This window comes from Melanotaenia boesemani, chromosome 2 (assembly GCF_017639745.1).
Source record: "Melanotaenia boesemani isolate fMelBoe1 chromosome 2, fMelBoe1.pri, whole genome shotgun sequence".
In the NCBI taxonomy this organism is placed as follows: domain Eukaryota; kingdom Metazoa; phylum Chordata; class Actinopteri; order Atheriniformes; family Melanotaeniidae; genus Melanotaenia; species Melanotaenia boesemani.
In genome coordinates, this window is record NC_055683.1 from 31,534,977 (window position 1) to 31,562,484 (window position 27,508).

The 27,508-nt window shown below is 38.1% G+C and overlaps 1 protein-coding gene across 2 annotated transcripts; it reads left to right on the forward strand.

Annotated features, from left to right (window-relative positions):
• The first annotated feature begins 786 nt into the window (after positions 1 to 786).
• ppp1r1b (protein phosphatase 1, regulatory (inhibitor) subunit 1B) lies at positions 787 to 27,419 on the forward strand. Of its 2 annotated transcripts, none has more exons than XM_041999881.1 (5): positions 787 to 1,207; positions 16,709 to 16,798; positions 18,543 to 18,618; positions 19,735 to 19,869; positions 25,303 to 27,419. In XM_041999881.1, the coding sequence occupies exons 1-5, from the start codon at positions 1,094 to 1,096 to the stop codon at positions 25,452 to 25,454; spliced, it is 567 nt and encodes a 188-aa protein (XP_041855815.1). In that variant the 5' UTR covers positions 787 to 1,093; the 3' UTR covers positions 25,455 to 27,419. The 2 variants fall into 2 exon arrangements, with proteins under 2 accessions (XP_041855815.1, XP_041855824.1); XM_041999890.1 differs by having other exon boundaries at positions 788 to 1,207; positions 16,709 to 16,792.
• The last annotated feature ends 89 nt before the right edge of the window (positions 27,420 to 27,508 follow it).

A 27,508-nucleotide genomic window follows, 5' to 3' on the forward strand; every position in this document is an offset into this window, starting at 1 on the left:
GCCCACAAAGCTCCTCTAGCCACATATTCCTCCTCCTCCTCCTCTGCCATCACTATAGTTATCTCCTTCATTCCAGCCCATGTCAAAGCTCAACTCTGCCCCCAGGCCAAATCCACAGCTCTCCACTGTCCAAATCCCTTTGCCATGTAAGTGAAATAACAGCAAGGTCCAGAAAGTAGCACTGTATGTCACCAGCAGCAGTCTCATAAAAAAAAAAAAAAAAACATTCTTTATTTTTCATCTTATTAGAAGATTGTGTCTCTTTTTCATATTTATACTATAAAAATATAACAACATTTTTGGCATAAATTTTATTGACTTTCTTTATTCTACTTTAATCTGGCTTTTGATAAGAAGATATCTTGTGCATTTCTATGTGACAATGATTATGCTTTTCTGAAACCATCATGTGCAACGCGAACGACAGATCAAGTGATGACAGTAGGATCAGCTGCTGTATCCCCATGTACATTCCCTCTACATCCGCCACACATCATTTTTCTCTTGTTTATTGCTCTCTGCTCCCTCTGTTCCCTCCCCCTCTCAGCATAAATCTCTCATTCACAAATAGAGGCCAAAAGAGGCTCAGCTGATGTGATGAGATTATCATTTTTTTCTGATTACAAATCAACTTCAGCTTAGATAGGTAAAAAATAAATATATAAATAAAAATAAAAACACAGCAGCTCCAAGTCCACCCCCACTTTCTCTCCTCCCATATTTGTTCTGACCCCTCCCCATCTCTTGATGTCTCCTCCTACCTCTCTCCCTCACAGCCAGATCTGAGGACATGCCTCAGTCACTCCTGCACACAGGTTTTAAGAGAGTGCACATAGAGACAGAGAGAAAAAAAAGATCAGAGGTAGAGGAGAATATTAGCAGCTGCTGGAGAGGTAAAGTGGGCAGGAGGTGAACAAAGTCTTTAGTTTTCCACTAGAGGCAAAAGAAGTCTGGCAGTGAAGAGGTGAGGCAGGAGTCAAGTCTTCAGGAGTGGGACTACCCAGCAGTGGGAGGTTCCTCCAGGGAGGGTATAGAAATTTTCGGAAGCGTCCTCTTCTCTCTGCTGGGAGTCAGACCCCCAGGATCCAGAGCCATGGAGCCCTCCATGTCAACCGAGGTTGAGGGGGAGCCTAAGGAGAGAAAGAAGATCCAATTTGCTGTGCCAGCCTCTGCACCCACCAACTTGGACCCCCGGCAAGTGGAGATGGTGAGCAGGCGGTGCACAGATTACTGTTTGATCCATAAGGACAGCTCACAGCTCTATTTAAGCTTTCAACTCTAACTTGATTGCGTGATTTAGAAGTGAATTGCTTTTCTACTGACTACTATCTTTTCCTAAGAGGGAAGGGATTGAACTGATTGTAAAGTGCTGTGCCCTTACTTTCCCACTTAAGAGCAGCCTCTGTCTGCATCAGCCTTGTTTTTTTTTTTTTTTTTAAACTCTAAACAGGTTTTTCATACAGAGCTGAATTTGAAAGCTGACTCTGCTGCACTGTTTAGAAATTCTGATGACACTTCCCTCTCAGTTTCCTCATAAGTTAATGCCCTGCTGTCTCCTCTCATCTTGACCCATTTTAGTAATGTCTCATTGTCACTGAAATTATCATCTTACTTCTTTGTATCAAAAATCCCTTGCCATTTAGTTTGTCATGTCTCCTATCTTATATATTTTTGTCTTCGGCATTTTGTCACTTTCTCTGACCTCTGACCTGAGCTTTTATTGGTCACACTGACACACAAGTATCTTATAACTAACTCAGCGTGACTCATATCTTTCTGTGAGAGGTTTATGTTCATTTTTTTTATAAGACAACACTGATCTCTCATTTTGGCTGTAATACTGGTGGCTCTTTTTTTAGATCAGGGATAAGTGGGCCAAAGTAGTTTGGTATCAAGGAAGATCGAGGCCAATGGCTCATTTCTCCTGAGAGCTTCATGAGAGGTGGGGTGGAACTGCAAAAGTAAGTTGTGCTATATGAGGGAAGGCGAAGACACCTGACCACTGGGTTCACCTGTCTGGGGTCACCTCCCTTACTGACTGTCCCTATTCTACCACTTGCATTTAATAAGCAAGAGTGCTGTCATCAAATCCTGTCCCTTCTCTACTGCATCACATTCTAGCTTTTTCTTTAGCTTTTCTAGTTTTAAGACTATTTTTACAATAACTTTGTTACCTTGCCTCATATCTTTGTTTAGAGAGTAAAAAAAAATTCTAAACTCAAATAGTTTTGCAATGCTTCAGGAGACCTTCACTAACATTAACATATCCTCAAGCCCTGTCACTGCGCTCTGATCTCTATCATCACTTCCAAGAAGCCACAGGATGTCAATCTACCATATGTGCTGCATCTTTTTCTTTTTTTTTATTTTCTCACTTCCGTTTTTGCTGGGCTGAACCTTATTCCTCAATCCCCATATGATCAAACAGCATCTATTTTTAGATTTGTTAACCGGCTTTCTTCCAGAATACTGGCCTTGAACTTTACTTTACATAGATATAATGCGCACTGAAACCTTTCAGTGCACATTAAAACCTTTCCTTTTTAAGAAGTACAAAAACAAAAAGCTTAAAGTTGATCTGTGGTTGTATTGTGTATGCAGGTAGATGAATGCTAATTGTTGCAACAAAGCAACAAATGCATTGAAGGGAGGGTATGGGAAACAGAAGGAGCATTCAGGAGAGGATGTGTTTATGTGTGTTTAAAAGCAGATAGCATCTACTTGAGGCAGATGGGATTCTCCAGAGATGAGTGGGTGGGCAGGAGTTACGATTAAAAACACTAATTTCATTCCCCTCCCCTCCCAAAGCAATTACTGTTGTCCACAAGTCCGTCTTTGTTAATGAGTTGCAATGACTATACTGTTCTTTTGGACTCATTTCACAACCGGTAACTCCTTACTGTTATTTCCGATGGCATTTAAATCCCAAAACCACTATTGACTGAACTGCGGAAACCTTGTTTCTATGGAGACAGGCTGAACAACTATGTCACCCAAAGCTCTCTCACAGCTGGCATCTAAAAGGTCAACTTTAATGGACAGTTTTGTCTGTCAGAAAGGTTGTTTACAACAATGTTGTGTTTGAGGATATGCATGCGTGAATGCTTTTTGGCAGTGCGGTGCAACATTTCCAAACCTCCCACTCAGTGAAATATTGCACATAGTGAGAGAAAACAGCCGCTATTTGTACATCCCAGAGAGGTATATGATAATCTTACCACCTGTTAGTGAATGTTTTGTGTAAAAAACAATATTTCTTAGTTTAACTGGTGTGAGATTTGACCAAAATAGAATGGAAACAACCACAAAACAGTATCTTTGCATGCTTTTATTCAGCAAAATTTCAAGATATTTAGAGCTTACTGCTTCTTATGTAAAGTGAATATAAATTGATTTAGCATGCTTTATTCAGGGCATTAAAAATAGACTTACAAATTCAAAATGACATTTTATTCAGTAATATTTATGTTATTTTAATCAATCTGATTTAACTGTGTCTTTCCAACCACTTAAACCTCCACAGCACATTCAATCTACAGTTCAAAACATTCTTTGATTCATATTTTAGACATGATGTGAAATTTTCTCACCCAGAAGATTTGTTTCACTCATTATTAGATTGCATCAGTACTCATTATTAGATTTCATCGTTATGTAAACCCTCTTTTTCCCAATTAGAGGCTCTTCCCCAGGCCTCAACTGGGATTCTACAGATTCCAACAACGTCTTTTGTCAACAAGCCCGGTCTCAATTATCAAACATGAAGTCGGCATGAGATATAAATCCCAGTTTTGATACAGAAGCAAATGAATTGACCATTTTATTGTTTTAACACCCATCACAACTTTCAAAGTGATGAATTTCATTTAGGGCTCTTTACTGCCAGTACCACATTGCTCTCTTTTTCAATTTGACAAAACTTAACCTGATAAGCCAGAAAAAGAAGTGATATAAGTGATAGAAGTTGTAGGAGGGTGTAATTAAAGACAAACACTAATGTTTTTCCAACTGCAACCATATAGTTTTATTGCCCATATGGTCTAAAATCACTGAGTGAAAACAGACTTTAAGATTAAGTGTGAAAAGTAATATTGAGATGTTTCCTGGACAAAAATTATGTGTGTAACTAATCCAGTCTCATAGCAAAAGATGAAATAGTCGTAAAAATACTTAATCTACTGAATTGTGTCTACTGTTTATTGGAGTTATCATACATGAAAACAACTTCATGGAGGAACACAGTGTGCTGTATTATATTTAAAAGGACTCAATGTCCAGATTTTGGAGGCTTAATGGGTTGGTAGACAGCTGCACAGAATGGATCAAACCAAGTTCAATATGACGTATGGCTTACATTAAAGTGTTTACTGAAAAAAAAAGAAAGAATGAATGAATGAGTGAATGAATAGGACTAAAAAGAAAAGAAAAGAAAGAAGCACATATGATTAGTTTGTGTTCCCAGATATTACAATTTTATGGTACATGACACACACAAAATGAAAAATTCTGGCCCCAGAACCAGAATCAATACTTGATGTTTATTTTAGACTGTTCTGTGTAATTTTTCTTAGTCCTGCAGTGCTTCAAAGTATCCTGGATAACTGCTTTGTGCATTCATCTTCTTTAAAATCCTAGATAAACAACTTGTCTAAATAAATATTTAGCACACGCAGAGATGAGAACCACCCATGTTATTGTCTCCAACACCATGGAGAAAGTACAGTGCTGTGTTTATTATCACTGACTCCACACATCCCAATCCTGCATGCTTATCAAGTGATGTAGAGTAATGTACATTATGGACAGATTAGGGTCATGACGTAGACGTGTTTCAGGGCTTCTCTTAAAGTTGACTTTTACTTTGATGTCCCTCCATGGCACAGGTGTCCAAAGTTGGTCCTTGAGGGCTGCTGCAGGTTATATATGTATTGCTGCTCCAACACACCTGACTTAAATTAAATTGATCCAACAGCCTACTAAGTTCTACATAATGACTCATTAATTTCAGTTAGGTGTGTTGGAGCAGGGAAACATAAAAACTTGCAGGATTGTGGTCCTCAGGAAGCAGAACTGGACACCCCTACCCTGTGGTTTTCCTCCTTTGACCCACATGATCTTGTCAGCAATTTTTGATCCCTCGAAACTAACAAGAAACTCAGACTATGACAATGTCCAATCCCATCTAATCCAATACACTTTATTTATATAGCACATTTTAAAACACATGGTTTCCATTGTACTGTAGATATAAAATATAATTGTTGAAACACAGAAACATTCCATTCACAGCCAGAGAATCTGCTCTCCAAAACAAAACAAAACAAAACAAAACAGAAAAAAAACATTAAAAAATGAAATGTACAAAAATAAATAAAAATAAAAATAAAATAAAAAAATAAAAACTACAAAATACACTACAAGTAATTAAAAGACTAAAATAAACTAAAAGGAATTGAAAGATTAATAAGTATTAAAAACAAAAAAAAATTAAAATGCATTAAGAAATTAACAGATTAAGACTAAGATTAAGCTACAATAATTAGATTAGAAAGGTAGAATACACTATAAGAAATTAAAAGGCTAAAAACTATTTTATAAACTTAAAAGACACTAAAAAAGATTAAAATATATGATACAGTAGAAGAAATCACAAGACTAAACAGACTTTTTAAACAAAAGACCAACACTACATACATTAAGATAAATTTAAAGGCTAAAGTACATTAAAAGGCAAACAGAGACCACACAATTCTCATGCTAAGCTGAAAAGCCAAGGAATAAAAATGTGTTTTAAAATGTGATTTAAAAGTGTCCAGAGTGGGGACCAGTTTGATCTAGGAGGGAAGCTCATTCCACAGTTTGGGCCCCAGTCTTAAAAAAGCTTGATTGCTTTCAGACTGGATTTTGGAATAACTAGGAGGAGCTGATCTGCAGACCTCAGTGCCCTTGATGGAGTGTAAGCAGGTCAAAGTAGAAGCTTCCAACAACAATGCCAGTGAAACTAAATCTCTAAAAATATATATATATATATTTTTTTTAGAGAATGTGATTCAAGTTTTTAATCTCCCTGCCAACTCTCCCCATTGTGTCCCTCATTCTCCACAGCAAACTCACCACCAGCACCACTCAAACCCTGACATTACTCGTCTCTGTCAAACCTCTGAGTTAAACATCAAACAGCGACCTTTGCTGCAGCAAGTGTTTGTGGGTAAACATTAGCAGTCTGGGGGACTGTCAACACGCTCTCCCAGAAAGAACATGTCGTTAGATGGCGTCAAGCATACTGCCACTGGATGAGAGGGTGCAGTGATCTTTCCTTACACATGGGCTGGTTGGAATGTCACTGTTGTGGTCTGACTCAGTTTGTCCAGTGATGCAATCTGTTGAATTTATGAAAATGATTTTATGAAAAGCAGTTTGTAGACCTTTGAAGTGGTAAAAAGTTATTGGGAAGGAAATTATAAAACCACACTTTGTGATTGCAGTTTGGACACAATCAATGGCTATCTGTCCTCTGTGGGTTACATGTTTGTTTGTTTGTTCCTTCTTGCTTTTGACAGTCCAGGAATTTTGATTTCTTAAGTAAGAAAGAAAATGCTCTTCCTTGTGTGCTCTTTTCTCACTTTAATTAACATTGTAGCTTAAACCAGCTTTTATCCCATTGAAATTTTTTAAAATAGGCTGCTGTTAAAATCATCACCAAGCAATTTATCATCTTCTTTTTCTTAGCTGCTGTGTGCAAGGACGTGTAATGTGAAAACAGTTAAACAAAACATACACATGGAGCATGTGTGGAATGACTATTCACCTGATTTCACCAAAATGAATTTGAATTTCACACAGAAAATATATTAAATAACCACGAGGTCTACACAGTTGCTACTTGATCATGGCATGTAATTGTTCAAAATTACATGCCAGGATCATGGAAATCAGGGTAATGGTAAGTCAACAGTGGGGCTTTGTTGTATCTGCATGACTTTTCTGGTTCTGGTGTTCTGTTGAGACGTGCTACCCCAGGATGAGTTCAATGGTTTAGCTGTCAATCTGTGCTATCAGAACAGAATACCGCACATATGTTTTCATACCATTCACAGTGATAAAAAAATGGTTAGTTAGCTAGTTAGTTTGTTAGTTAGTTAGTTGAAGTATCATTAATCCACATATTTGTGATGATCTTGAAACCAACTGAAGTACACTGGGCCTGTAGTTACAGTTTTAGACTTAAGGTCATAGTTGTTCCTATGTTACTCCATTAAAGTATGCTGCCTTATGTCTATTTATGCAGGTAGGATGATTTAACAATATAAATTGCCCCATCAAAGTGTGCTACTTTATATAGTCTATTTATGCAAGTAGGATGACTAGTAGGATTACATAACCCCATCAAAGTATTCAACCATATATATTATACAGGAAGAATGACTCGACAGTGAAAATGTATACTTCAGCTAAAGCTGACGAAAGTGTCACAACAAGCAGGTATGAACACAGAGTTGAGGGTAGCATGCATTGGCTGTCGTCAACCCACATGTCTATAATGTTTCGTGTTGTGCACAAGATGAAATGTTAGAACACCTGAACAACAAAATGAAGGCACAAGTTACATTTTCTAATGCACAATATATATATATATATATATATATATATATATATATATATATATATATGCTTATTTAATATAATTTTCGTAAAAAACCTAAATTAACTGGGGTCAGGCTGCTCTCACAAATGGTTTGTATAATTTCTTATGAAAACTAATGCACGGATACGAAATCCTGAGCCCATCAGGGCAATGATAAATCAATGGAGGTCTCTGTCATGTTGTTTGCAGGACTTTTCTGATTTCTGAAACAGCAACAAAAAATGCAGAAAATGCAGAAATATATTTTTAATATGTTTATGTTAATCTTACAGGTTTGACTATGGTATACACTGAATGTTTTGCTCTTTAATAACACCTTTTTTGTATGTAGGTGTTTGCTTTTTCACGCCATCCGATCATTTTGAATGAAACCTGACCACAGACTCTTGGATAGTTTAATTCATAAAGAAAATGATAGCTTCATTTGAAAAGATCATTCTCAGTCACTTGCTCATCAATGTAGGAGCCACATTTGCCAAACTAAGTCAGGCTGTGTTCATGGTAAGAAAGAGATGAAGTACATCCCACAATTTGTGTACTTTCAAATCTGCAGTGGTGCACTAAAATCACAGTGCATCTGAAGCACTTCATATTTTGACCTCTTCCACTGCAACAAACAATAGCTATATCTATGATGAGCGAAGAAGAGGATTACATGGGCACAGCAGGGATAGAAATGGGGGGTGGGGGGATAAAACCTGGTCAAGATTTGTAGCTGCTCAGGAGCAGACGTCAGCATGTTCACTGCAGCTGCATCAGCATCAGGGTCTGGACTCTGAACTGTACCTTTCGGCTGCCTCTGACCTCCCTCCTGATTTTATTCTCAGAAACAGCTAATGTAGCTGGAGTCTCTTTGCTCATTAAAGATCCACATGATGCTCATGCCAATGTGGGCATATTGAGTGGAGCACTGAAACATGAGTCGCGACAAATGGGATTGGTCTCAATCCCTGTTTCATCAACACTAAGAAGACATGGCATTATATTATTGCCAAAGTGTGAGTTGCAATCTCTGACATTTGAGGCTCCCCCCCGCCAACGTTTATCCGTCTGCAGCTTAATGAGCTTGCACAGGGACACACCAGGTCAACTTTGACATGTTTGGTGATTAAGTTACTTCATGCACTGATTATAGACTGAAAATCACTTAACATGACCACAAACAAATCATTATTAAGTAAAATTGATGTTGAAACCTTGCCGTTGGGAGCTTTTTGCATCCAGACAGTATAAGTGAGCTGCATAGCAACTATCAACATAAACCTTTTTTGTCATTTATCCCCTGTGGGTAATATGACGTTGTAGATGAGTAACTATAGTCACCCTGTTCTCTGTTTGTGCCTGCCTGTTGACCTCTGGAACTACTCTGTTTCAACAACAGTCTGCAATACCACTTAATCTGAGTGCAGGGACAAGAAAATCTAAATTATCTAAGCGATCACAGGCTTTTAGTCATGCCATCATCTCTAGGAAAGCTTTGATTGGCACCTCCCCCTCCCCTGTTGTGCACTGTGGCCTGGCAGGAGGCTTCCTGTCACTCAACAGCCAGTGGCACATTTTCAGCGCGGTGCTGTGACGGTAAATCTTTCCTCCAATAGTCTCTGAAGCAACAGGCCAAACAGTTATCAACAACTAATTACATAAATGCTTGGGGGTGTTATGAGACAGTGGAGAAGGAGTGTGTATGTGTGTGTGGAGGGGGGAGGGGGGTGGGGGGTGGGGTGGGGGGGGGGGGGGGGGGGGGGGGTCTAAGTATGATATAATTCTGCCTGTGGGTGCAACATAATTACATCTTCTGTTTGGGGGTCATTGGAGAGCCCCTCCAGATGCTATCTGCAGCCCATCTGTTTATCTAGTTAGCCATTGGTGAGGCCAAAGGTCCCAGTGAAACTGTTATGTGGAGGGTGAAAAGCAATATGCAAAAGCCTCTTTGACTTGTGCTAGTTCAGTGATGCCATGTTTTTGATAGGAAAAACCCATCGTGCATGGACCTACTTTTGTGGTTGGCATTTGTGCAGAGATGTCCTTGACTCCCTTTGAAAAGAAATAGCTGGAAACTCAACAAGCAGTTATTATGTAGGCAAACCTTGTTGAAGCTGCCCGGAAGCACTGTTTGATGATGAATGAATATAACCTGAATTTGTCTGGCAGAGCTAGTAGCCATAAGAATATTTCATCACTGCTATTTGCTACTTAGACTTTGTGAAAACGTTTTGTCTGCCAGCGTCTTTCAGAGGGAGCAGGGCTGCCTGGTTGTATTATTGGCTCTGTACAGACTGCAGCTGATAGTGTATCCAGTTCTCTGAGCAAAGCAAAAACCAGGGTGGATATGATCAAAAACTACCAGACGGAGATGATGATGATGTCAGTTTACAAGGCTGATGTCTGTCCTTGAAATGAATTGGAAATAAACATGTTGCTGTTCTCACTAAACAGATAAGATAAGTAATACCCCCACATTCCTTTTAATTACATTCTTTCACTTTAACTGAAAAAAAGCAGGTAAAAGAAAAATATTTTAAATCTTCTTTTGACTGGTTAATCCTCAGATATATGAGGAGTTTGGCATTTGTTTGCATTACAAATTCCAAAACAGAAAAAAAAACAAAGATTATTTTCCACCTCACTGTTTCATTGAATTCATTGTGAGACTACATTTAGATCACTACATGGGGCCCTGCCACTTCATTTTAAAAGACCCGCTGGGGGGCTTGGTTCAAGGAAAAAGGTTGATATCATGACTTTGTTTAATTGAGTTGCTCTTTAAAGCTCATTCAGCTAAAGATCACAGCAGCTGGAACAAACTGCTCCTTTAACCAAGAAATAGGCAGAGCTGAAATGGATCAGGGATTTAATGTACTGCAGACTTACCTGAAGCTGCACAGAGGAGGGGTTTAAAGACTTCCAACTAAAGTCATATGGTGATGTTAAACTAAAAAATAATGGGAAATGTTAGAGTGGATTTAGATTAAGTCAACTTTGATGATCTGTATTTGTACTTGTACTTATCAGTAAAACAAACATGGAGAATTTAGGGACAAAGCAACCTATAAGGTTATCTGCATTTACCCAAATGTAAAGAGTAAAACTCAGAAAGGGAACTAAAAAGTCTAAACAAACCAAAAGGTTTAAGCTTTATTTTTTTGGCATTTGGCAACCTAGCACTTCTTCGAATGGTCAAATGAATTAAAAAATTACTTAAAAAAGGTCTGCTGGAGTACACTATAGTATATCAAGCACAAACACAAGGGCAAATGTCAGAGCCTGCATGTGGACGAATGCCATAACTGCAAATCAGTATTGTACAAATCCATATCTACCCATCAGGAAAGATATGGATTTGTGCCACCAGAGTTGGAGCTTAATATGTTATGGCCCCGAATGATGCTCCCACAATCTAACTGAAAGATGTCAAACAGACACTGTTTAATAAGTTGACCCAATGTAACTAGTGTTTTATTGGCCACAAGCAATGGCAATAATCAAAGAAAAGAGATCAAAGCTATCTTTCTTTCTATGCTGTCTTTTGCGTCGAGGTCAGATCTGCACAGCAGATTTCCCTGGCTGTCAAGCTCCTTTCTGTCTTATCCCACTGAACCCCCAGAGAACCCTCCGATCTAGTTTAAGCTGTCCTACTGCAGCGGCTTTTTATGGGGCGGGCATGAGAGCACCAACTTAGAACACAGCCTCTGGGGACCAGACCCATATCAGCCAATCTGCATCCAGGCTACTAACCAAGACAGACCTGAGCCAACACACACAAACAGAGTGCTTGTGCACACTCAGAAAGATGCAAAGTCAACAGTTAGCAGTGACTCATGAACCCTGGAGTTCACGCTGAAAAAGGTACCAAAGGAATTCTGGCTACTTGTCCTTTGCCCCAGACTACAGTTGATTAATGTATAAATAAAGTGTTTGAACTTTAACTTGTTTATAAGATTTATAACTATGTGGCACATTTAAAAATTTGAAAGAGGTTTTACAGAGGTTTATAGAAAAAAAAATCTGAAAATGAGAAAAACTAAGTATCTTATTCAGGTATTATAAGAACATATTTGTTACAATTATGATTTTTAAAAAATCAGCTTGGTTAAATGGCGTATTTCTCTCTCTGTCGCCTTAGGCAATGCACGGTCAGCACATTATTCAAATTCACTCATAGGCTTTCATAAGCACCTGCACCACCTTTTCAAAGTTACAGTCCATGAACAAATGTTTTTTATCTGGAACAAAGCTCTAAATATCCCAGTGAGATGCCATTGCCTCTTGGGAAAGTCTGCAGGTATGCACCTGTAGAACCACCAAAAAGGCCACCGCAGCTTCTCACTCAGAGCAAACTCGCTGCAACTGGTCTCAGTACAAAAACAATCGCTGCCAGCAGTGCACAGGGTCGAGAGATTGGGAGCAAGAGGGTTTAGAGATGGGGGCTGGGTGGGGGGTGGAAGGATAAAGCATAGCTGGAGTAATCTCACACGCTGGGCTCCAGTATTGCCACAACTGAGGGAGTCACATACAACATTGCGTAACTCAGGCAGAGCAGGGTGGTTTTAAGGCTGGAAAATTACTAGAGTCACTGTGTGTTTATGTCATCTGGCACTGACAATGTCACCACCAACACTGTGCATGTGTTCAAGAGAGAGTCCATATATGACAAGTGCATTTTTCAAATCCATGATTCTATTAAGCTGTATCTCAGAAACTGTATGACAGGTTGCTGTCATTTTCCTGTTTTGCCATTTTACAAGATTAATAAATGACATCAGGATGACTATCACTCACACACGCACAGACATTACATGGGAGCACTCATTCAGGTAAATGGATGATCAGATTATGTCCCTCTGTGACCTCAATTATCCCACACAATCATTTTACTTTACATTTATCTCACTGTTCACATTGTTAATTATGATTAAATGACAGTGGACTCAAGTCCTTTCCTGTTTTCATTATTCAACAGTTGTTCTCAGTGACACTTTATATAAGAGAAGTACTTTTGAGTCATTAAGTGAATTTATGAGTGAATGATAAGTTTTGAAAATCAAACAATAAAAGCAAATATCAAATAATATAAAAGTTTTATAGTTCTAATTCCATAACGCTTGGGTGTTGGTTTTATTATGACAACATCTGGTGTCTGCTTTCAATTAAGGGTTATGCATGAACCACCTTAGGGTTGCTCTGCAAAGCAGGTAGCAGGTGTCATGCAAACAGAACCAGCAGGCTTCTTAGCAGCATGATGCCCTGGGTCTCCACACCTTTCAGGGGTGACGAAGGGGTGTCAGAGGTAGCCTTGAATAGATACATGCTATCACTCAAGAGAAAATACAAGGAAAGGACAGAGCAGACATTTCTGCTAACAAAAAGGAAATAACAGAAGTGCAGCCATGGCGCACTCGGGTGATGGAAAGAAAAAGGAAAGATAAGGGTAATGTGACTGTGAAGGAATGAAGAATGGATGTGGAAGTAAACAGGATGGAGGAAGCAGAAAATCAAGTGAGATGGAAATTAGAGGAGAATGTGAGAAAGATCTATACTGTTCAACATCCAGGTATGACAGAAAGACTTGAAGTTGCATGATGAGATTAAAGTGTGAGTCTAGTGTCATAAATGCGAGTGAAATCTATGGTTGATTGCTCCGTGTTGTCAAATTGGACAGGGGCAGGTTTCCAGCATGCTGCTCAACAAGCCTTTGCTTTGGCAACACGCGACTCGCTGTGATGACGCACACCTCACTGAACAAGACAGAAGGACAACAAACACAAACACAACTCTCTGTTTGGAGCCGTTCTACACAAAATTAAGCCAGGATACTTAGGTCTTTTTCTATGATGTTGTGTGGTGCTGTAAACAACACTGCACAGGTTCATATTGTGGCCAAGGTTGGCTTGTTCCACAGAAGACAGACTTCAGTACCTTGTTTGTTTCACCTGCCAATCCCTCTGCACTGATTTTATTTTTAAGCACTGAGCTCTGAGTGTAAGATTTTCTTCATGCATTAAGACCTCACACACTCTTCTCAGGGCAGTAAAGTGATACTCCACCCAGAACTTCTCTTGTGAGTATAGAACAGCTACTTCCTGTTTGCTTGAAAGGTGGTTTGTATGTTTGCTCCTCAATGGAAACTGTTGTGTTAACTTTCTCTGTTGTGCTTTGCACAGTGAAAGAAATGTAGTAAAACGCCCTCATAAACTGTAAACCAACACAGCAGCATTGAGTAGGGCGTCCTCCCCGTAATGTGCTCATGTGGCACATGCAGGAAGATATAGACAATAATTACATAAAAATATATGTAAGTCTCTAGTGGTTGTGCTATCAGCCCCATGTTGAGGATACAAATGACGGTTATTCCTAAACAAGTAGTTCAGGTTTCAAGCATCTAACCAAATGATGGTACAGCCTTAGGGCAATCAGGAAATGAAGTTTTATCATACAATATTTTTACTTTTTAAACCATTTAAATAAATGTTTCAAGAGTTTTCAAGTTATTTAGAAAGCATGCGCTGATCTCGGTCTCATGTCACACTGAAGCCAGTGGCTAAAAGGCCAGCTCTTAATGGTTAAATGATAGACTTGGCCATGTCATCTGGTCTGATTTAAACCTAGGTGAGTGCTGCTCAAAGGGGCCATAGTTTACATTATACCATTATGAGTTATATATGAAGGTATGAACAACAGATATGTCCATTTTATTTGAAGGAGTTGTGGCCCAGACCTGCACATACTAATAATCATTTCATCAAGATAAATATTTGATAAAATCAAAGATTGAAATCAGGATTGTGTGTGTGACATGCTGAGTTAACTGTTGACTTTCTGTTGTCACTGCTGCTTCTGTTCTTCTGCACTTGTTTGCTGTGCTGAGCACCCAGTGTAAGCACTTTCACAGACAGATGGTGCATCAATACTGTAAGTTGTATCGGCTGAAAAAAAGATGTCAACGCATTCCCAAAGTGGTGATGGAACATGCACTGAAACTACAAGAGAGGCAGGCATTCACCAAGGCTCCAGACATGGCCAGTGGTTTTAATACCCATTAGAACAGGGATCCTAGTGTCAAGCTCTGCACAAATCTGAGTCTGAATTGAGTGTGTTGCAGCAGGGAAATTTCTAAAACCTGCAGGACCCCAGCCCTAAGGGGACCAGGATTGAGTATCCCTATCTTAGAGTTACTCCAGTCACCCCTAATCTAGTCTAGTAATTTGCTGGTTGATAAAGCTGATAATTGAACATGACTAAGATCCTGCTTGTACTGTGCAAGTTGTTCAGCCTTATAAACTCCACCCCAAAGAAACCCCAAAAGGTATTCATTGTGAAGGAAACCATAAGAGATATAAACATTTTGCAAAATGATAGTTTCCCAGAAGTGTAAAGTAATAATATATATTATTTGTTTTTTTTATTTGTATCTTAATTTAAGTTGTATGCAGCACTTTGTTCAGCTGTGAATGTTTTAAAGTGTTTCATAAATAAAGTTGGTATGGTATAGCACGCTGAACTGAGTCAAACTCAGGTTTTCAGAGTGACAGGCTGTGGGTTAATGCCACACATGACCCCTAACGCCACAAAACTTCTGGATATATTTAAAGAAATAAACACCATTTTCATGACAGATTTAATGATAAGCATGTCTGGATTTTAAAGACAACAAAGATAAATAAACAAATTTTGAACCTGAAAATTTTTTGTAATATTACAAATTTTGAATATTTATTGTATAACTGCGATATTTTGTGCTGTGGACCAACATCTTTACACTCCTTGAAAAGAGAATGCATTGTTTTCTGATGACCCTGCATTATTAGTTCACAATTAGCAATTAATGGGGAAATATTCATTAACCATTCATCAATTACCAAGACTACCCATTTTTCAAAAACTGCTTCTTAATAAGTTGTTATGTAATTGTTATTTTCTTAATAAAGTAAAAAGAGATATCAGAATTAGGGATTAACCAGTACTTAACAGGTTTCTGCTTCCTTCTTCAATCCCCGTTTATTCCCTGATATTTCATAAAAAGTTGTGTGTTTAATCAATCCTAACTGTTCATTAAAATTCATGGTAATTATTCAGTTAACTGAGTAATCATCTGCAAAACATAAATATAATAAATCAGTGGCTTCTTTTAAATCGCTTCTTGAAATATACTTTATGAGAGTTTTCCTGATTTTACTTCTGATTGTGGATTTTACAGGTTGATTAATGACATTTTATGTTGTTTTGGTTGCATTTTAAGACATTTTATTTGTTTTGATAATATTTTTATCTGTTGCTTGTGTAAATGTTTCACATGTTTAGAAAAGTGCTGTATAAATATTCTAATTTAATATGAAATTAACTTTCTAAGATATAAATGTAAAATGGAGTCAGTTGGCCCTTGTAAAGGAGTGTAATCCCACAGGAAGGCTTTGATTTTGTGGACCTATTGAGGTGCACAGCTGGGCATTTGTGTCCAGGGACAGAGAGCCTACTGTATATGGTGGCTTATGCTAGAGCTGACGTTCAGACCTACAGTTCATGTAGCTGTAGTCCTGCTCTTTAACACAGTCTCCAAGGAGGAACTTTTGGGGTGTGGAGAGGAAGACTGACGTGTGACTGGTAGTTATTCAAACTGTGTTCAACTGACTTCCTGTTTGTGAGGGTATATAATAGCATGTGCAAAGGTGATGAATCAAATGTATGTACAGTATGCATGAGGAGCTTGTTCATTTCAAAGGCATATTTCAAGTTTAAACATTAGTTTAACTTGCAGGACCACATTTGTGAGATCACATTTATAATAATCATTTTAAATAAATTTTCATCTGCCCCACTGACCACAGCATTGTTTAAACCTGGCTAGCATCGAGCGCTGAAACTTGCTGTTGGCTGTTGACCCATTGGTCAACTAGCCAACAGCACTAATGAAGTCAGCTAGAGTTCACTGTGCTTTTAACCAGCATGACCTGTCAATGAATTTGATTGATGCGTTGGTGTTCTGAGAATTATTAATAATACAGCGTTAGCCATTTTAACTACTCATTTATTCATGGCTGCCCTTTATATTTGTATGTTTGTTTATAGATCCGACGCAGGAGGCCCACACCTGCCACGCTCTTCAGAGTAGCTGAACAGTCATCTCCTGATGATGATCAGTCCAATCATCAGGTAAAGGTGAAGTCACAACACTTTTTTATTCTAAGCCTGTGTGGATTATCATTTCTCCTACAATATTTTTCCACCTTAACAAGGTAAACAATTTGTTCCCAACTATGTAGATTGTGATATTGCAACCTTTTTCAAAACCCTGCTCAACCTGCAGTGTTTCCATCATCATCATCATTATCATCTCAGTTGTTGTTCAAACCCAGGCAAATAAACCCTTTAATGCCTAAATTTATTTAAATAAAAAACAAACAAACAAACAAAAACCCAATAACAAGGGGAAAAAAATCTGAAAAAAATAAAGAAAAAGACTGGACTAAAAGAAAATAATATTATATAATAATATATATTTAAAAAATTGAATAATGAATAATTGATATAAAAATAGATACATAAATATGAGTGAGTAAAATCAAACAGATATACAAATCCCTTTGATGAAAAGAAATAAAATAAAGAAAATCCAGAAGGTTTTTTTTTGTCACAAAGGCATCAAGGGGTTAAGCTTTGAGGTTCTTAAGGTTTTTTCTTCATTTGAAAATTTACAAATAAAACGCTTCAGAAAAAAAGGCCTTGCAGCAAACGAGCCACTGGTTCGAGCCTCGGCTGAGGTGAGGTTGGGTTTGAACAGCAGCCTGTCTGTGTGGTTTGAATGTTCTCCCTATGTATGCACGGGCTCTCTCCGAGTACTCCCACCATCCAAAGCCATCCATGTTAAATTAATTGGTTGCTCTTAATTCTCTCTATAGGAGTGAGTGTAAGTGTTTGTTTGTCTCTTTGTGTTGGCCCTGAGATGGACTGGTGATCTGTCCAGGTTTCAGCAGCGTTTCATCCAACATTTTAGAAAACATAAAAGACAGAAAACACAAAAAACAGAAATCATGGCACTAATTAAGAAAAATGTAAATGAGAAAACAAACAAACAAACAAAAAAAAAAAAAAGTACACATGATATTATTAACATGAATACATTCTATTCTACAGTCATTTAGCAGACACTTTTATCCAAAGCAACTTACATTTGAGAGTAAGAACAACACAAGCATGAATTCAAATAAGATGGGACGTCATAATTAAGTGATAGTCAGACTGCTGTGAGTCCAGTTGGACCCAGGTGCTGTCATGTAGTGCTAGGGGCAGTGCATATAATTTTTTTTTTTTTTTTAAGTCATTTTGTTTAAATACAAGATCACGATTTCATCACACAATATCAACTTGGGCATAAGTGCATGATTTCATCACACAATATATATATGAAATAAACAGAATTTACAACAGCACAGCAAAAAACAGACATCACCATTTAGAAAAAAGACTTCTATGCCTAAAATTTCAGAAAAAAACAATAAGATTAAAGGGACCATTAGGCCATCTACTGTAGCCGAGTTGAACAAACTTTGGCAAATAATCAATTTCCCTCATGTGTTTGTATACTGGGGCAAGGACAGTCTATTAAATGACCTAGATCTATAATTGTAGCTTGCATGTGCATGTAAAAGTACTCAGTGATATTAGATAACATATTAGATAAATGAAGTGTTTTTGTTTGTTGTTATTTTTATGCAATGTTGTTGTGCTTTGCATCTCACGACTAACTTACATGTGTCCAACATCACTTTACACCAATGATGTGACCTGCAGCGTTACACTCACAACTGATAACAAGTTTTTTCCTGTTATGGTAGAACAAATATATTCAAAGTGAAACTGCCAAAGAAAATCAGGACTGATATTTTTTTCTTTTTCATAACAGTGGGTTGTGGGAGAGAACGGAGTCCTCAAACCAAAACGTGTGAACCCAAATGTGTATCAGCCTCCATCACTCAAAGGTTGGTACGAGCAAATTTCATTCTGGAGGTGGTGGTTGTGTGTACTGTGATTCATCCTTGTGTTTAAGTCCTCTTTTGTTTTACCTTGCTTCGCTGCTGTCTTTGTCCTCCTTGTTTTCTGATGCCTTGTGATAGCAGACAAAAAGGCAAAAATGCAGATGACAGCTGAGTAGAAGTGCAATAAAAGGCTTTATGTTCTTTCTGTGCATGCACTTTTGAGATACACATCTGCATGCTTGTATGTCTTTTTGTTTTTATCATACAATAAAAACAGATTCTATGTCTCTGTGTGTGAGAGAAAGGGACATATAGAGATTAAAATATGACAGCTGTGAGACAGTGAGTCAAGGAAAGTCCGGATCATCCAGGATTACAGTCGGTTGTGTATACAGCTGTGGTACAAATATGCGGAAATGAATACACATATAGGCATGATTGAAATGCATACATGTCTTTGCTGGTTGTGGTGTGTAAAGATTTCTTGGTGTGTGTTTTTCTTTCATGGAGTGATGATATAATGAGGCAGGAAACCTTGTTCCTGCATCAGAAATCTGCCCTTCCTCAGCTCAGATGCAGAGAGGCGACGGAAAGAGCAAACTCATAATTTCTAGTTGCATAACCTACCTTAAGCTTGAAAAAAAACCAAAAGTGACCTGCCACAGTGCTGCACTGGTGTGAAAGAATGATAGAGAGAGAAGCCAAGGTGACTGAGAGGAAGTGAGAGGGGGAGGTGAGATAATATCACAGGAGAGATGAGAGTGCACAATGGAAGAGAGCCAGAAAGCACTGAGGCGGATGGACAGTTGAGGAAAGACAAGCATACAAACAGATGGGAAAACAGGGTGAGAAGAAGGGAAGGACAACAGTGAAAGCTCAACTATAAAAATCAGAGTGGAATACTGTTCTGTTGCTGTCTGTCTGTCTATTAGTGCATGTGTTAAACTGGCTTCCTGCCTGCATGGCTTGCATTCAAAATCTGCCGTGAGGCTTGTTAAAACTGACAGTGTTGAAGCGTGGTAAAACCAAAACAACATATCCCTCTATCCCTGTGTCTGTGTCCATGTGTTTGTGTGGCCGTCTCCCTGTTTGTGTGTCTATGTGTGTGTGTGTGTGTAGCCGTGCAGAAGATGGCTGAAGCACACATGCAGAACCTAGGTGTCTATCCTTTGGAAGACCCTTGTGAAGGGGAGGAGGATCAGGACCACTGGCAGGGAGAGGAGGGAGAGGATGCATCTCCCGCCAAAATTGCTGGTGAGAGAGAGGCTCTTCGTCCACGCTTGGAATCAGCAATGCTGCGGGAGCAATGACAACACTTTTCTCCTCTTAAAGGAAAAATACTCTTTAGACACCACAGAGCTTTTGCCACATTTCTTAACATAAAAAATATGGTAGATTACTAATTACTTAGTTGTGGCCACTGATTACTAATATGTTGGAATGAAATAGTTAACTCATGGCATTAGTTATGCAGGGGAATCTATGGCTATGTACTAAAATTTCTCTACTTCACTTTGTCAGAGTTGGCCTTTCCAGAGCTAATGTGCATGTATTGTACTATGATTGATGGAGGTTTAGAGCTATAGCTGCATCATTACAAAGGGATAGTAATCCTGAAAGTGTTTTTTTTAGTCAAGGCTGATTTTTTTTCATTTATACTAAGTGCCATCTTCATTTATTCTTCACAAGTAACACATCTACTGATATATGACAAATATATATGAAGTGCTCTTTTTACTGTGACTCCTTACTATGGTTTGTTATGATGCTATCTCTTGTGAATTACGCACAGTGTCATAATCAGTAAGATACACTGATTTCTGGTGCTCAAGGTGTATGGTTTGGAACTAAAACCATATAAGGACACTGGGCGCGAATTACTAGTGCAAGGCCATGACTTTTCTTGTTCCTGAACGTTATTAATCAGTGGCCTCAACTTAGCAAAAGGTCGCCACGTGATCACATCTTGCTCCATTTCCAGAGATGGGCTCTGTAAAAATGATATGCTTTTAAATGGGCATCACAGATGGGATGTATATGACCTCATTTATGTTTAAAGGTGCATTTTTCCTCCTAGTTTGTATGAATGGCCCAGTTTTCCTTTTCCTACACATTTGTCTTGCTAGAGTTTGTGTTTCTTTGTTCTGGTCTTAAAAAAGGGCTCTAAAGATTTTATCACAGATAACTTACTCATCATGATAAAACCTAAATTCAACTTTAGTTAACTTTGCTCGAGGCACTTTTACAAAATAAACAATTAACTATAAAGTGTGGCTTATTATAACTTTTGAATGAATCCATCCAAAATAACTGCTAGTGCTACTAGTGCTGACTTTGCTGAACACCCAACCCCTAAAAAACAAACACACACACTCACACAATAAAACTCATAGTCTATGTGTATGTTAGGTTCAGGCAGGGTCGTGTAACCCATCGGGTTATGGATTGTTGTTTTAAAGTTAGCCTTTGCCATCTTGGGTCAGAAGTGACGTGCATGGTATGGTCAGAGCAAGAACCATAACACACTCTGACACACTGCGCACGGTTTTTACTCAATATGGCTCCATGTTGAGGCAAAGTGGCAGATTGGTTACAAATTAGCTTTAGTGATCAACAGTTTTTTGTTCAAGTCTGCATGTTTCTGCTGTGAAGCTGGCCATTTTTAATATTAAGGTCTGTGGAAATTGACTTCTTGTGCAGATGGGAATTTTGAATATTTTCCATGTCACCTACAGCCTCCATAACATTTAAATAATATACTTTGGTGGGTTGTTTATTTTTTTGTCTGCACAATATTTTTTAGTGTTTTTTTTTTCTTTTAGATAGGGTGCCATTCAACACGGAAATAGGTTACTTTAACGTTTTCCCAATCGTAACCAAATAGTTTTACCTTTAGATACCTAAGCCTATAAACACTGGTCTATGTGGGAGATGCATTCAAGCCTCCTGGAAGTCAGTCCTTGATTTCAAGCCACCATTTTCATCTCCAGCCTCCCAATGGAAAGACTCCATTCTCCCTACAGGAAACTGAATAGCCTAGATCTAAATGACCACATACTGTAGTTTGTTCATTCTTGCAGTAAAATACAAATCTTTTGGATGCTTTCAAGTTAGAGTAAATATCATAATTAAAATTTTACTTTAACAAGTCCGTATTAATGAGGGAGCGAATGATGCAAGTGTGTGCAGTGCTTTAAACTGTGAGACTTCAATAGAGACCAGAGTGTAATACAAGTTTTATAACTTCTTTGTTCTTTTTTTATTCACTTATTTGTGTCATACAGCTACTTGGGTCAGTGTTGATGACACAGTTTTCTAGGTTGGCCTATTCTATATGCTAACATTAGGCTGCATATACAATGCAGACGTTGGATTCCTAGCTGACATGGCTCCACATTTCTCATGAACCTGTCCACATCACTTCCACTGGTTACAATATAGGTTGTATATTTATGCTTGAACAGTCAACCCGTGGGGTCTTTTTTTGGAGGACAGTCAAATGTAATCCCATGAATGCTAAATGCTAAACTTGTTTTATCCCCACAGTCAATTTCTCCTCCTCATGGACATCAAAGTGTGCTTCATCCTGTTTTACTCAGTGTCACCCTCATTGTGAGGAAAGAAAATCCCATCAGTGCAAAGTAATTTAACCAAAACAAATACTGACATTAATTCTTTGGATATAAATGGAGCTAGTGAAAGATAATTGCAAAAGCAGCTCTAGTAAACTCAAATTTTCTAATAAAATCTTTATTATTTCACCAAAACCTTTTCTGATACCACATTTAGCTTGATGGTTATCAACTAAAGTTTTCTCAAAATGTGAAGTTTATCCACAGCGTAATTTTAACATTTTAGATGAAACTATATATAAATGAGTTTTGCTAATTGCAGTTGCATTCTTTTCTAGTATATGAATGTGTGTGAATGGTAAACACCCTATAGTGGGCATTACTGAGTCACCACATGCTGTAGACTGCCACTTACTAAAAACAAATAAACTAAACTAAAACATCAAATTCACTTTAAATTTCTTTACAAATACAGTATTGTATGTCAAGCATATGTTGCACTGTTTGATTATTTCATGAATGAAAGGGTTAAAATGTAATACATGCATTTGAATAGCGCTGCTGTTCTCAGAGTTTTCAGTGTGCTGACCAGCTGCATGGTAGTGTGTCAGGTGGCAGGGCAGCGTCAGATATGCTCTTTGTCTTTCACCCCAAATCTGTCAGAAGGTGCACTGCAGCCGAGTTCAGGCCCAACACCAACACCTGAACCAGTCAGAGAGGCCATTCTGGATTAACATTCAGAACAAACTCATGATCCAGCTCTTTATTGTACTCCCTTTAAATCTTTTTTTTTTTTGGCTGAGTTTGAGTTAAGCTGCATCAAATTTCTGTACATATTTGATGCCCCCCTCCCCCCCCCTAAAAAGAAAAGAAGAACACAAGAAACACAAACACAAACATTGAGATGAGCTAAGTTTTTCTTGCATAGTTGCCCTTTGAAGTTTTTTTAAAAAAATGTTTTGTTTTGTTTTGTTTTTTTAAAATAATCTCCATTATGTCACCGGAGGACAGTGGAATTTCATTCTGAATCATTGCTGTCAGGCCAGATGACAGACTTTCTCAGTAAATCCCTTTGTGGAAGCCTGCTGAAACACAAAGTACCCAAACAAGACCTTAAAATATCCTGACTGGGTCTATTTTCCAACAATACATTCTTTCAGTCACGCAAAATAGATCTGCCCTGGCCAATGATATCATTGACAGAAGACAAATAAATAAAATCAAGTCATTTAATGAGGTATTTATTCATCACATGACTGAATATGAGAAGTATGTTCGGATGCTTTACTTAGTTCTTGTTAAAGCACCTTAGGAAACAACGACAGCCTTCAGTGTTTTTGGGAATTAATTTGTAAAGCTTCACAAGGCTTTTCCCACTCAAGACATGTTGAAGCTCAGCCAGCCTGAACACTAGTCTGGGCTCCCAAGAAAATATATAATAGGTGCATTTATCCACCTGTCCAAAAAAGTGTCACAGTCCATGGCTCCAAGCTGTTAAATGGTAATGTATTCCTGGGTTGTTGTTTTCTTTGGGGCAGTGTTTAGGCTACATGTCATAACAAGAATGGCGACACAGGCAAAAGTGCAGGGGCTCTGGAACACGCTGTGTGATCCCTTTTGAAACTACAGTTCTTATAATATTATCCAGGTCCAGATAAACAATAACCAAAGGGATGCTGCAGGAAGGAAAAGAATAAAAGGTGCATTTTTTCAGCTTTTCTTAAAAAAAAGACTACAACTCTTTGTGCTGGGCGCTAATCTCCTGTAGCTATTTCACATTTTGTCTTTTGATTTGGGTTTAAAACATCACGATATTGGGCTATATGGTGCTACTAACCAGTGATGCTTCCTTTAATCAGATCAGTTGTTATTTCTCATGATCAGAAAGACATTCAGCACCTTTTGCTAAATTCCTAGTGAGCGGTCAGGTGCCTTTGTTTTTAGGATCCTGCAGACTGTGAGATTTCAGCCTTTTTATAGATGCATGTGCTGGGCACACAGTGTGACCTACTGCATATGTTTTATTTCTTGGATCATCTTTTTTTTCCATGCACATAGGCATGTCGATAACAACACATATAAATACACTTTTATAGCATCAGTTGAAACGTTCATGAAAATAGTGACTATCAGCTGGGTGAAAAAGTTGTGTTTGGAGTTTGGTGATGAAACATCATCATCATCAACATGAAACATGTTTCTTGTCTGACCCGTTGCTTTTTGTACTTCAGTCTAAAACTTTACCTTTGTTTCCGGTCTCTATTTACTCCTAGCTTTAGTCCCCGCTTAGTTATGTTTAGACATTAAAAACTACTTGGCCAGGGTTATGGATTCATGAGTTCACATAAAAAACAAACAAACGAAAAAAAAAAAAAAACAACTAGAGTGATCAATTCTACCTCTTCCTTCCTCAACATGGTACAAATACTAAATAAACATTTTAAAGTTGTTGCCACTAAGAACAGTCATACTTTGTGTCCATCAGCACAAACAAAATGAATTCATTGTAAGACTGTTACAAAGGCTGTCTGTGTTCCTTTTAGTTCCACATTTCTTTCCTGTTTGTCAACTTTCATCTGGAGCAGCCAAACGTCACACCAAGTGGGCTATGACCAGTTTGAGTGGAGATTGGCTGTTGTTATCTAGGCTATCATTCTATAAGGCTCCACCATTTCCATAAATTTGGTCTGAATCTTATTCACAGAGACCACTGAGTTGGTGGTCACCTGTCTGATCAAAATCCTGTCATCTCTGATCAGTTGGTTTGTAGGACAAGCAGATCTGGGAAGTCCTTAACAGGGTATGAAAACTTTCTGTATGTATTATACATTATAACACTTTTATTAATAAACACAGTCTAGTTAAATTTCAGTGTGGTTGCAGCTCATAAAAAGAAGATACAAAGTCAAACCAATCTTCTCTGAACTCTCTCCTTCATTGACCATCGTCTATTTCCCTAACAGGCACACCTGACAAGAAACAAACATCAATAAACATCTCATTCTTCGTTAGTTCTACAATTTTTCATAAAAATTAAGCCATGCTCTTATATTTGTGGGTAGTTAGTGTGTGATGATTTCAATGCTGCTTTTGACACCAGATTTTGTCTCCTTAGGTCATCAGGAGACAGCAACAACTGAACAGTTTTCCAGCATGAAAGAGACAACGAAGCAGATTGAAGCAGCTCAGGAGGAAGACGAGGAGGAGGAGAAGGAGGAAGACACGGAGGCAAGCAAAATCACGGAGAACAGTCGGGGGTCTAACTGACAGAGAGAGCGAGAACATTTTGAGGGAAGATATGGGGGAGAGAGATGGTGTTATGTCAAAATGGTTAAAATCTGAAGAACTCAGAAATGAAGAAGTGGTTGGAGTCATACAGTGAGAAGATCAGAGCTGTGAGTCGTCTGAATGATTCATAATTTCATGAACACATGAGTGAGAAAAGCTTTTTGTACTACTTCACCTCTAAAGGGTCTGGTTTGAACAACAGAGGACAAAGAGGGAGTTTGTGAATTAGAGAGATCTTATGAGCAGGTGAGGAATGATATACTGACAGAGCAGACCACAGGCACCACTTTGGCCCTGGTGCCCCTTTGTTTATAGTAAGACTGGATGGGCCAAGGTCAGGGTGACCAAAAACCCTGCAAAGGCAAGTCCTCTCTCAGTCAAATGCTTTACTTCAGAGCTAAAAGTTCCTATAAAGAGGCTAAAAGATTAAACAGATAAAAATCCATGGATACATTCTAAGACTCATTTCTTTTGACCCTTTGTGAAAGCACTTAAAAGTCTTTCAATTTATGTGGCATGTGTTCTGCTTTTTCCAAATCAAGGCCTACAGTATTGTCCTGATCAGCTGTTTGTAGTCACTGCCATCTTGTGGTAGAATGTAATAATTGTAGGTTTAAAGTGCTACTCCAGCCAAACACTTTTTATGTAATTAATTTAAGTTATAATCTGTGAAACTTTCATGACAACAAATTCTGCTTTTTAGGCTTTGATGATTAAATTTTGTCAGTAAAATTCTTAAATGCGTTTATATTATGTAATCATTCCTCATTAAAGTAGTCTTCTAAGTTAATGACAAGTCCAGCCCTCTGTAAAATTGACTATTTGTACTTTTTACTTGCTTCCAAACCTGAAATCCAGTGGTCTGAATATGTATAAATGCACTTTTAAAAACTCAAATTGTTTCTGTATTTCAGAAGATTAAACATGTGGCTTGGGGTATCACTTTAAAACCCACATATGACAATTAGCACCAAAATGTTTGGCTGGGTTGTTTTAAAAATTCCCTTTAGGAATTTTTTTTATGATTTGGGATTCAAACTTTATTGTTAAAGGACAAAGCTACCTCTGTTGTTGTCAGAAAAACCCACCCACTGCCTCCATACTTCACTCATTTGAGCTGGATTCTTCACAAACAGACAAAAACAGTTTGGGAAATGAAATTTTAAACTTCTAACATTTTTTGTTGCTCATTTCAGATTTTGTGCCGTTTTCTCATAAAACCCCTTTTGTATATCAACTCTTTTATAATGTCATCTTCTTGATTGTTCCCTCATGATTTGTATGTCATGGATCTGCTGCAAGAGCTATTTTTCTAATCTGGAGTCTGGTGTATGAGGAGCTCAGCTGCTTCTGCTGCCTGTTTCCACATGCACAAATTACTCTCAATCCTACATGTAATATTCAGCATCAACAGGCTACAGCCAAGAACTGCAGCTGCTGTATAACAGTCTTTTAAATAAACTGAGCTCTGCAAAGACTTTTTGTGCTGTTTTTACCATTGATGATGCATGATATTTTCTTTAAGTCAGCTAAATTTGAAATGTCTTAAGTCAGTATGTTTTGATTTAACTGATGAAAATCAGGATCTGATATATGAGAAGGTTTCCAGTTGTGCCACAGGATGAATGCATTTTGCTTTCTGTATAATCTGGGCTGCTGTTTGTACATAAAACTCTGTGAAACGTTTTTTTAACCTCTGACCCAATGACTGGATGAGCAGTGGCTTGTGTGTTAACGCTTTGCAGCCAATGTTGTCCTCCCCTTCCCTCACCCTCTGTCTACCACCTCCCTCTGCTCCCAGGTCAGAAAACAACCAAGACTTTCATGAACTAATATGCTTATTCTGTCTTTATTTCTATTTTATTTTCATTCTCTTGTTTCTCTATGTGATGTGGTTGTTTTAAAGTGAGCAACTCTATGATATCAAATAAACCTTTCCCTTTAGCCCTTCCTGTGCTGAGTGTCTGCATGTGTGTGTATGTGTCTTTTCTTGAATCATTCGATCTAAGGGCATATACACTAGTTAACACTTG

Bases quoted from the DNA above. Each gene is read 5' to 3' on its own strand.
- ppp1r1b (XM_041999881.1), top strand. From the start codon at position 1,094: ATGGAGCCCTCCATGTCAACCGAGGTTGAGGGGGAGCCTAAGGAGAGA. The intron at 16,799-18,542 runs GTGAAGTCACAA...TTTTCATAACAG, and splicing joins AGTCCAATCATCAGGTAAAG to TGGGTTGTGGGAGAGAACGG. The intron at 18,619-19,734 runs GTTGGTACGAGC...GTGTGTGTGTAG, and splicing joins TCAGCCTCCATCACTCAAAG to CCGTGCAGAAGATGGCTGAA.